Here is a 12,236-nt window from a genome sequence, read left to right as displayed (position 1 = left end):
CACCCTTTTTTGGAGACAGATTGTCCCACTCCCTACCTGCCTAGAAGCATATCACCTGAGACAAGTGGATACTGGAGGTGGTCAACATGGGATTTTCCATCCACTTCCGCTCTATCCCCTCTTTCCCCATCTCTCTTCAAGGATTTCTCTCATGAAGAAATCATTAAGCAGGAGATCCAATCTCTCCTGCTCTTGGGGCAATTGAGCCGGTTCCGCCTCTCCCCAAGTTTGTCAGAAGATGGTTCTATTACAACAATTTTCTAGTCCCCAAGAGGGTGGATACTAATCCCCGATCTCAGAAAACTGAATACCTGTGTCCTTTCACAGCATATCAGGATGGTGACGCTAGCCCCATAATTCCATGCCTAGATCTGCATACTGGTTTGTTGCCCTCAACCTCCAGGACACTTACTTTCATGTAGCTAACCACCCATTCCACAAGCATTTCCTACATTTTGTAATAGGGTCAGATATTAGCAATACTGAGTCCTCCCTTTTGGGCTCTGCATAGCCTCGAGAGTCTTTACAAAGGTCCTTTCAGCAGTAGTAGCCCACCTATGTCAGTGGGGCATTGCAGCATTCCCATACTCTTTATTCTGCTAAATCTGATCAGCTGAATTGTTTGTTGTTGAACAACCTGGCTGGGCTAATCTGAGGTGTTTCCATCCAGTAATAGAATAGATTGTTTATTACACTGAGGAATTTGTTATTTTGCAAAGGAGACCATTCAAGTTTGGACTGAGTTGTTTGTCTCTGTTAACAGAGTTTTGTCATGTGAGAGGAGAAAGGGAATAACTGAAGAGTCTTTTCTCCTTTAGTTACAGACACTATGATTTGCTGATGTTCTAGAGGGAGGTGCAAGTTACAACCTGTGATTTAGACCTTGATCCTTTTGGCATGGAGATATTACCAGAGTTCATTATCATTTTCTACCTAGGGATATAGGAACTACCATTCTGCATGACACCTGTGATCCATCTGGTCTAGTAACCTCTCTCCAACAATGGCACCTATCTGATGATTCAGAGCAAGGTCCAAGAAACCCCAATGTCTAATAATCTGTGCCCCAGGAGAGTCTCCTCCTAACCCTTAAAATATAGAGATTGGTTTAAGGCAGGAGTTGGCAACCTTTCAGAAGTGATGTGCAGTCTTCATTTATTCACTCTAATTTAAGGTTTCGCGCACCAGTAATACATTTTAATGTTTTTAGAAGGTCCCTTTCTGTAAGTCTATAATATATAACTAATCTATTGTTCTGTGTAAAGTAAATAAGGTTTTTAAAATGTTTAAGAAGCTTTGTTTAAAATTAAATTAAAATGCAGAGCCCCCCCAGACCAGTGGCCAGGAGCCGGGCAGTGTGAGTGCCACTGAAAATCAGCTCATGTGCCACCTTTGGCACGTGTGCCGTAGGTTGCCTATCCCTGTTTTAAGGCTTGAAGCATGGGGATTTATGTTTGTTGTAATTGTGGATATTCTTGTTATCCATTTCAATGTCTAATTTCTTTTAAATCTTCCTAAATTCTGTCATTTTGTGGTAATGAGTTGCACAGTCTTATGGTGTGCTGTGTGGAAAGAATACCTAATTTTATCAGTTCTGAAGCTGCTGCCTTTTAATTTCATTGAATGTCTCCTTGTGCCTGTATGAGGAAATAGGGAGAGTCAAAGTTCCCAATCTGCTTTTTCTGTACCCATAATATTTTGTATACTGTTAAGTCTCCCTCTAGAGTTAAATCATCCCAAAGTTTACAATCTCTTTTCATAGAAGATCTTTTCCATGTCCCTAATAATTCTTAGCACTTTTCTTTGAACTCCCTCTAAAGTGCCTTAGGGAGGCCACAATGTCAGTTTGTCTTCAAGAACCACGTGTTTGCTCCTTACTCAAAGTATCATATGTTGACACCAAAAAAACTATCCAATATTGCCCTATCTTGAATATTCCTTTTTTGGGAGAAGTTTGAGAAAGTTGTGATAAGGCAATTCCGGCAATATATGGAGTCCTCTACTCTCTTTGGTAGGTTAGGTTTTGGCCCTGAAGTGTGATACAGAAGCTGCACTGATTGTGTCAGCTGATGACTTCCTCCTAGCAATCTACACATATATGCTGATTATTTAGATCCCTTTTTGTACCACCGACCATGAGATTTTATTGACACCTGCGAACCTTGGAAGAGTAGCTTGGCTCGTTTCTGAGAGTTTCCAGAGGGTAGTATTGGCCAATTACAATTCTGCTCCATACAGTCTAAGGGAATATCTACACTTACTGGGGATCGATGCTGCTGCGATCAATGCACCAGGGGTTGATTTAGCGGGTCTAGTGAAGACCCACTAAATCAATCACAGATCGCTCTCCCATCGACTCCAGTACTCAACTGGAACAAGAAAAGTAAGGTAAGTCGACGGGACAGCGTTTCCCGTCAATGCAGCGCAGTGTAGACACTGCAGTAAGTTGACCTAAGCTATGTGAATAATAAAGCTCGAGTTGAGTAACTTAGGGCGACTTACCCCTGTATTGTAGACAAGGCCTAAGGGAGTTAAGGAGGTAATAATTGGTAGTACTGCTGACTTTAAAGGTTGAGACAGTAGGTAATTGGATATTGGCTTGTTTTGTAAAATGTGTAATTTTTATATTATGTCTGTGCCTAGTGTAAAGAACAGGCATATATTTGAAAATGTAAATAAAGTAAATGATAAACTATACAATTACAGTATTTTAAATAGCATCATTTACCCTTCAATTTATTTTTAATAAATTTATTTATATCTGTTTTTGATCTGTTTGTTACTATTCAGTGTAGGTTTCTGGATGTTTATTAGAGACCAGACCAAACATCTCAGACCCAGATTTCATCAAGATTTTCTGTCCAAGGTTGAATGGGGTCTTGGGCCATGAGTAGGGCTCCTAGATGCTATGGTAATACAACAAATAATACCCGAATAGTTAAAAATTCACACTGCCTGCAACCCAGTGCAATATGCAAAATAAGCAAGAGATGGTATAACTTGTGGTCCAACTTTGCCTCTTCCTACCATAAAAAAACAGCTCTGATTTTTACATACTAATTGACCAGACCAACTCTGCCTCTATCCTATAGATTCTGCTGCTTTTCTGATGAATGCTAAAAGCTGGTTGCAATGATATAGGTACATATGTTAAGTGTGTTTTTATATCTCTTCCTAGCCAAGAAGTATAAAAAGGTTACTGGCAAAGAAATCTACTCAGATACATTAGAAAGCACACCTATGCTGGAAAAAGAGAAGTTTCCACAGGATTATTTCCCTGAGGTATGTACAGTCCAATGGAGCATTCCAAAGTGTAAGGGTCCAGTTCTAGTTTCTCTTGCACTGATGATTCCACTGGTGTTACTCCTGACTTAAAGTGGTATGAACTCAATTAGCATCAAGTCATAAGCCTCTAGTTTGTTTATGTCTCCATTTCATAGAACCTATAATATACATTTTTGTAAGCCTTTAAGTATATTTATCAAACTCAACTGGAGTTCTATGTTTAAACAGTAACACGTTGTAAAGAATTTATTATTTATAGGAGATCCAAACAAACTTTCCTTTGTGTATCTTTTTCATTTTATGTATTTTTTTTAAAATGTTGTTGGTGAGGGGTGCAAACATGCTGAAAATATTTAGTAGTACATTACAGTTCACAGAACAGGCAGAGTCCAGATTATGAATCCATTCTAGGCAAGTAGGTTTTCCTCCTTAAGTGGGATAGGACATAAGTAAGTACAACTGGGTACCATTTAAAACCATATCTGCTTTACCACAGTGGTGTGGTAATAGCATCTTTTATTCTGTGTAGGAAGATACCATGGTTACTGCAGGTACTAGGGGAGGTATATGTTGAATTTTTAATAGTGCCTGTTGCATTTGCAAGAACAGCAAGTAACTTTCAAGGATACATGAATATATTTTACTTCCTTTAAAAAAAAGTTATTTATTATTACTATTTGGCACTGGTTTTGTGATCTTCATGGTGGTATTTTCTTCCCAAAATAAGGACTGTAACATACCTGACATTGAAATTAAAGTCCTGGACAAAACCTACAAAGTCAAGCTAAGGGCACTGGGGTTTTTTTGGGTACCACATGCGAACCTCAATAAAATTGCTGGATACATTTCTGTTCTTTGACACTTAATTGTAGTTTTGAGATAGTACATTTTACAGGAGTGCACAGAGCACAGAATAAGCACTTACTGTTGTATGGATTTTAAAAATCAAAAGAATACAAATAAACAAAGTCAGTTCTTACTGACTTTTGTAGGTAAAATGTGCAAATTACTTAAGTTCAGTAGTAACTGAATTTAAAAATGAAATCAGAATATTTGTAAATATTTGTGCAGGCATCTAGCTAGTTCATCCATGCCTGTGGGGAGCACTGCCTAAATAATTAGGGTTGATGGCATGAAGATCATCCCTTTTGATGTATGATTTTTAGCAAGCATGTTCTCATTTATAATACACATACATTTACTGAGAATGTAAACAGAATTAACTGCCTTTTTGATAATATTTTTTGTTTCATTTGGGCCTCTTAAAATAAAAATAAATGTTAAATACTTACATTAGGAGTTTAGTTTTGCTCTACTTGAAGGGGAGCATTGGTGGCTGTTCAGAGCATTTTATTTAGTTCTTTTTCTCCATCACTGATAAGCTGTAGAAATGTGGCTGGTTGACAAAAGAAATAAGACTGATCCATATTAAGGAATTATTTCATCATACTGTTGAGAGTTTTGAACAGCAGATTGTGAATGGATAAGGCTATAAGAAAATCACAGCCCATGGTTTGTTGAGGAAACTGCAGCTTTTAACACACACTGCAACTTTTTATAGTTACGGAAAATTTAAATGAATGGTGTTGAGACCTTGTGCACAGGATTGCAATGCTACTCAAATCTGTCCCAGCCACTCCTTTGTCATGACCCAGTAGGGCCACTGGTGGAGGCAGACAAGGAGAAGGATGGGACTGGGACCCATGTGGGTCAGAGGTGGATTCCCGGGGGCTTGCCCCACTCTCTGCCCTGGCTCCATACAGACTGCTGCCGCCGGCACTCAGTCCTGCTGGCATTTCTCTCTCACTTTGCCTAGGGCAGTTCCACCTCTAGCAGCAGCAGCTCCTGCTCAGCCTTGAGGCCTGCACCTTCCACAGGTGCCTGGTTGTACCGGGGGATGGGCTCAGGGAGGCCATGGTGAGTGGGACCAGTCAAGGCCTGTGACAGGGGCTGCTAGTCCTCCACAGGGCCTTCAGGGGTCTCTGAGCTGGGGCCACCTTTAGGGCACAAGGGCTCAGGTCCCCGTACCATGCCCTGGAAATTGAAGGAATTTGGGGGAAGGGGGGTTGGGGTTATCCAGCCCCTGTTCGAGAGTAAAGGACCCTGTTGCCAACTCAACATTTAGTAAGTTACAAAACTAGAGTTTTATAACCTGAAACGCCCCCCCTTACTTCTGCCCTTAGGGGCTCCCATGTCTCTGTCTTGAAGACCCCCACTCTCCTGCAAAGCCACCACACCTCTAATTTGAGGGCATTTCCACTCTCACTTGCAATTGCCCATGATGATGGGGAGAGGGAGCATTTTTTGTTTGTTTGTTTTGTTTTGTTTTGTATTTATTGTACTTGAATTGACTGCACCAAAATTTCAACTTTAACAAACTGTGGCCACAACTTCTGGAAAAAAGTAACCATACATTACAACTTTCTTAGAGCCTTATCCCTGGAACATTTGATGTTAACTATAGAGAACTTGCTAGTCACACAGTACAGGCTTCTACTTATTTCTACCTGCTAAATTACATTAAAACATATCTGAAAACACAAAAAATATTTTCTGATTTTATTTTTCTAAGTCAGCAATTCCTGGAGTTGTCCAAATGATGTTATGGAGGTGGTGTATGAAAAAGGAGAAACCCCTGGATCAGACTTTTTTTTCAGGGTTTAGGCTCTGTTTCTCCATACATCACAATATATTATAATAAGGTTGCTATAGCTACACTTCGGCATATATTTCCACTCATTTCAGGCTGCAGTATGGCATACATATGGCAGGTAAATTTTGTTGTTTACTTGGCAAAATTTGAAAGTAATGCTAGATATTTTTAATATATAGTTAAATTTTACGTTTCTTGTTCTCTTTCATTTTAAGGCAGAAAAAGGAAAAATATCACAAAAAGCCTACACTACATCTAACTTAAGCTTGTATATTTACAGCTGAAACTAGATCACTGTGTTTAATCCATTTTCCTCTTTCCCACACATTGGTGATTAGATGGTCTTCAATAAATAGACTTCAAATAGTGGGTATTCTAAAAATCTCTTCTGCCACAATGAGATGCATGAGCAACATATCAGTCTTCACACTAAATTTCCAGGCTTTTGTGTGTTTTAGCCAGACTTTTATCATTACATTAACTTTTTTTTGTATGTGTGAATTGGTTTAAGACTGATTTCTTTTCTTTTTATTACTGCCGCTTAAGGATGATCTAAAAGTAATTACAATGATTGAGGCATAATGCAATTCAAAATAATTACAGCCCACTGAATATAAAACTAACAAAACTTTCTGTGTTGATTTATGGGTCCTCTTGGCTGGGCATGAATCTGAAATGATGCCTTTGGGAGCAACACTGCAGATAATGTTAGGCCATTTAAAAAAGCAGATTTGTGTAGTCTATCAGGGCAGAGTAATGTTTTTTCCCCCATAGTGAGAAATTGGTTGTTATCATAGATCACAGATACTGCTCAAAGCTCTTATGAAAGATGAATTAATTTCACTAATGCTTTAATGCAAACCTTTCATGGAGAAGGCTGTATGGTGATAACCTTACTGCGGTCTCTCCTTTCTCAATGATGATTTATGTCGTCTTTTAGTAGATGAAACTGCCCGTATTCACAATCCATCTGCTGGCTAAAGGAATCCTATTAACAGGAGATCTGAGGAGAGACTTAATATTGTAAGGTGAAAGATGTGATATCCCTTTCCTGGAGCATGATTTTTGTTTGGCTGTTTCGGGGGGGAGGGGTGTCCTGTTTTAACATTTAGATACTTCTCTCAGAGAGCACTGCTGATCTATATAATCTTTACTCAATTTTTGTGCGGGCTTACAAACAGTGGATCAGCTAACGAGTAGCTTGTTTAAAGTCAAAGCCAAGCTCATTGCTTTAAAAACTGCAGGCAATTGTCTGTCTTCTTATCCCTGCCAGTAGTTCTTTTCTCAACTGTGTTCCTGGAAGTCCCTTTTTTCCTAGTATTTACAAACAGAGTGTTTGGGTCTGATAAAGACCAGCAAGCAACTAAAAGGTATTGGATTGCAGCTTATACCTCAGACTGGTGAGGGCATTCAGGACCACACCTTTTTGTTTATCTGTTCTAGCTGTACTTTATGTGCTGTGCTGTTTTAGGCCCTAATCCTGCAAACATTTTATTGAAACAAGTGAGCACTCCTATGAAGTTAATGGAATTACTTGCATGTTTTCAAGCAAAGCACTTCCATAACTGTTTGCAAGGTAGGGTTCTTAGAAATTGTCCTATTAGGCAGGGAGATGATCTCGTGGTTTAAGCAGAGGCAGGCGAATTGGGAGAGGTGGGTTCTTGTGCTGTCCTGTCCTGTCTCTCTCTAATTTGCTGCATGATTGTGGACAAGTCATATAATCTTGTGCTTCAGCTGTCCCATGTGTAAACTGGGGATAACAATATCTACCTTACTGGGTTGTTGTGAGGTGTAATTAATTTATGTTTGTAAAGCATTCTGAAAGCCTTGGAGGAAATAAACTATAGCAGTGCTATCATATTTTGTTCTTATGTGACCTACAAGATAGACACATCCATGCAGAGTCCTGGCAACCCTAAATTCCCCTGTCCTGTTAAAAAGAAGTGTTTTTTTAATAGGAATGTAGTTCTGGGTTGTGGTTTTTTAGTGTAATAAACCATGTAGAGGCAGAAAAATCTGTAGGACAGGTGAAATACTAAGGCTCCAAGGCTGGAGGGAGTGATTATAAGCCTGTGCTCATGCATTTTTTGAGTTCTGTTTTCAAATACTTAATTGTAAGTTTGTGATTGCAAGTAATTATTTTTGTTATTTTGGCTGTAATTATAAGCCAGAGAGCTGCTAGCACAGAACTCGCATGACTGCAGCTACTGGTAGGATCAGCCACTTCTTATTCCCAATACCTTCTTCTGTGACCTCCAACTCACTAGCTCTTTCCTGGTTATTTAACACAGAGAGGGGACCCCCTGACCTTTCCTCATTCCATGCTCTTGTCCTGATTACTGGCACGAAATGCATGTAGGCTGCTTTTATCAGTTTGAAACACTTAACTAAAACATCCAATTAAAAATAATTAACTAAATCAGCCTTCCTTTCATAAGATGCATTTGCCAGCACCACAGGGAGGTAGTCACAGAAAGGCCTCTGGCAGATGAGCCCCCTGCAAGAAGCTGCCTGTGCTAACAGAAAACTGTGGACAGAACTCGTCTGACTATTGTTTTAGTTTCCTTCCAATTAATCATGATCCACAGTTAAATTGTTCAGAGAGAAATCATTGGTTTAAGTAACATCTGGACGTACTCAGAGCACTTTTATTTGTGTCTCATTTGATATGAATAGAAAAAAACAGGAATGTGAAACATTCTGAGCCTATTCTGCGCTTCTATCAAGAAAATTTTACGCTGCTGTCAATATGAGGTTTATTTACCTAAGTAATGAATATGAGATTGGGTCATTAGTTTGTACAATTACAGTATGTTAACACTGAGGACACTCACTGCTTTCTTCTTCCGCATTTAGAAATAGTTAATGGACCAAATGTGCCTACAATCACACCTGTGCAATCCTGTGAATTCATTGCAGTTGACCAATGTAGCAAAGAGAGAAATTTTGTCAAGTGACTGCTAGAACTAAAATCAAATTTGCCCATGAAAGCCAGAATCTGCAATCCTTACTCAAGCAAAGCTGCACAGTTTGACCCAAAATGTACTGCTCTTGAAAATTACATACTGTATGCAATTGTACTCTCTCAAAAACAGTGTTTTTCAGAAGTAGAACTCTGAAATGAATAATTACCATAAAGAAATTATATATGTTGGTGGCTAATATATTATTACTGATCCATATAAATACATTTGCAATGGATGTAATTATTTAGAAATTATATGCTTTAGTATAAAACTGGATGGAAATGCATTTGACTTATCACATTTGTTGTATTTATTAATATTGTGTGCAAATTCCCTTTTTGAAATGTCAGTTTTGCAATTTAGATGTTTTCTTAGCAAATTCCAAATCCATGTTAGATAGTATTTTTCTATTAGATAATTGGTCATTATAGCTCTATGTTAAGAGTAAAATTATCAACTGGCATGCCACATGGTGTAAGTTTTTCTACCATTATGTAGATTAACTTTAGAATCTTGAACTACTGATAAGTGTTTCTGAACATTCTAATAACTAAGACAGCTACTGTGCTACAGGCATAGGTGCTGACTTTGTGGTTGCTCCAGGGCCCACAGGAAAAAAAAATTGTGGGTGCTCAGCATTCACTGGCGGCCCTGCGGATCAGCTCCTTCCCCTCCCTCCCAGCGCCTCCTGACCTCCACGATCAGCTATTCAGTGCTGTGCAGGAGGCACTGGGGGGAGGGGGAGAAGTGGGGGCAGGAAGAGGCAAAGTCGGGGCTTGGAGAAAGGGGTAGAGTGGGGGCAGGGCCTGGGTCAGAGCACTGGTCGAGCACTCCCCGGGATCTGAGTAAGTCGGCACCTATAGCTATAGGAGCATAGCTGTATATAGATCACAAATTTGAATGTAATTTGAGAAAAATTCCATCATGAGCCAAATAAACTTCAAATTAAGTATTTAAAGCTAAAATATGCTGTATTCCCAAGTAGAAGTCTTCATAAAATTTGCTGGGTTATTAAGTTGCTTTTACAAATCCTAGAGTAGCAGAACTTGCTATAATTTTTGAATAGTGTTGTTTGTATTGCAATAGCATCCAAAGGCCCAAACAGGTTTGGGACCTCACTGAGCTATGTGCTGTTCTAACACTCAGGAAGGTTAGGAAGATACAGTCCCTGCTCCAAAGAGTTTATCATCTAATCTAATGATTTCACATCTCCACAATAGTGTTAACATTTAGAATCCTTTAGGGCGATCAAGGAGAGGAAAGCCGTCATCATCAGGAGCTACATCCAGATTTTTTCTATTAGAAGTTGTAATCAGTTGTTTTGGGTTTTTTTGCATTCATACAACTGGTATTATTACTGACTAGTGTAAACCACTGAACATACTGTAATATATGTGGAATAGCATTTAACACAAGTCCCTACATGAGGCTCTAAGGAGGAGTTCCCTTTACTGCAATGATAATATAACATTGGAGCTATTGATACTGAAGGTCACTTAGTGTATCAGCTACACTTGCAGTTTGTTAGACCTGGTTTCTTTTGTTGTTCAATTGATTCATCTACAAATTTTTTCCCTTCTTCCTCTTTGAACCATGCTGTTCATTTAAGAAGCTGCAATTACACTCCAGTCATTGCTACTTTAATCTGTCTTTCCTTCATGCCCCTGATTTGTATGGTTGAATAAACCCTTGCTGGGCCACTATTTAATTTTATATGGTCCCTCACAGTAGAATGATGGAGAAAAGATGAATTAAGGCTCTGTGCTAGTCATTATCAATCATGGTTTGTGTTCATTACTTATTGCTCACAGTGCATTTTGACATTAGCCCTCCATAACCTCTCTCTTCATGTTAATGTTGTCTAGAGGTCCTTTTACCCCATGTAGCTGAGGTTATTTATGTAGGTGGTGTTTCTAGAGGGTTTTAAAAGGTCAGCACAATCTCCCTGGGGACCCTATTCACAAAGAAAAAGCTTGCACAATTTAACTGCAAGTTTTAGAAATGTGAGGTGTTTTAAACTCAGAGTTTTCAGATTTTTAATTTCATTTATTACAATGAAAATTTGGCAAAGTGGGATCCAGTATATACTGCTGTGCATAAAACCAGTAGTCACTGAACAAGTGTAGGCATTAGGAAACCCCAAAATACCATAACAGACTTTTGTATTTGGACCCTAAGATGGCTTATCAACTAATATGCAAATGAGTTGTCACATTTGCAAATTTGACAATAGATACATTTTTACAATAAGAAACACTGTACAGATCCTAATTAGATCGATATGCATATCTGCAAATACTTGTGCATCCATTCACCATCCTAATTGTTCCAAATCTAAAGAAGTTGCAGGTCTATTATTTTACCTAAAGACAGGAGTAACTTCATCTAAATTGGCTTTTATTTAACCTAGTTCTGAGATGGAAGAATCTGATGTAATCTATTGTGTTAAAAATACCCATTGCTATCCAATATTTAAAATATCCATATTCTCCCTCTCTCTTATATATTTCCCTGAGCCCTCAATCCTCCACTGAGCCTCTATTACCAACATATAGACATGGCTGAGAATAAAAAGAGCATGGAAGAAGCTAATCAGGCAATACCCTGATTAATATGAGTGTCCAGAGGTATCCTAGTCACAGCCTGAGGGAATTGGATGGGGCCCTTCTATGGATGTCCCCTCTTGAAAGTTCAGAGTGGCTGCTGTTCGCTAAAGGGGAAGCTGGTCTGAAAGGATATAAAAGAACTAGTTTCCCTAGAGTCATTCGAAGGAGTCTTTTGTAGTATGAAGTTCCATCAAAATATCCTATTCCAATTCTGGCTGTGTTTACTGCTTTGATCCAATCAGCTGCCAAGAGTGCACAAATTTCAGTTGCAGTGTTAGTTCTTAAGTGAATGCCTGAAGCTTTGTTTCTTTAAAATGGAGAAGCTGCTCCATTGTAGGGTGAGGCTTTATATAGTTGACTATGGAAAACTTGATTTGAACGTTGTTCAGGGGGCACTGTACAGTGTTCCCAGTCAAGCATAATTGACTATTTTGAAGATTACTAGTAGCACATGGTAGCTTTGCTTGATAAAGACATTTAATACAGGAGGCCTCTGGTGAAATCTTGGCCCCATTTAAGTCAATGGGATTCTTGCCATTGACTTCAGTGAGGCCAAGATGTCACTCAGTCATACTAGTTAAAACGGAGCTTTTTGAGGTGATACATTCCATAATGCATCAGACATCCTGAAAGAATGTCTGTAAAGAATCCAATTTTTAAAAAACTGATAGCAAGGTAGTTGATACTAACATTTGAAATGCTCAAAGCCAGAGTTATTTTGAAATC

The 12,236-nt window shown here is 38.8% G+C and overlaps 1 protein-coding gene across 5 annotated transcripts in view; it reads left to right on the top strand.

Moving 5' to 3' along the window:
* INPP5A (inositol polyphosphate-5-phosphatase A) overlaps positions 1 to 12,236 on the top strand; it is a 415,177-nt gene that overhangs the window by 270,857 nt on the left and 132,084 nt on the right. For all 5 annotated transcript variants that reach the window (XM_045024848.1, XM_045024849.1, XM_045024853.1 and 2 more), the window contains one exon: positions 3,179 to 3,282. In XM_045024848.1, the coding sequence (XP_044880783.1) occupies positions 3,179 to 3,282 (104 nt within the window). The remainder of the gene's footprint in view (positions 1 to 3,178; positions 3,283 to 12,236) is intronic.

Source organism: Mauremys mutica, chromosome 7 (assembly GCF_020497125.1).
Source record: "Mauremys mutica isolate MM-2020 ecotype Southern chromosome 7, ASM2049712v1, whole genome shotgun sequence".
Classification (NCBI taxonomy): domain Eukaryota; kingdom Metazoa; phylum Chordata; order Testudines; family Geoemydidae; genus Mauremys; species Mauremys mutica.
The sequence above is the reverse complement of the archived record's forward strand: the minus strand, read 5'-3'. Positions and strand labels throughout refer to the sequence as shown.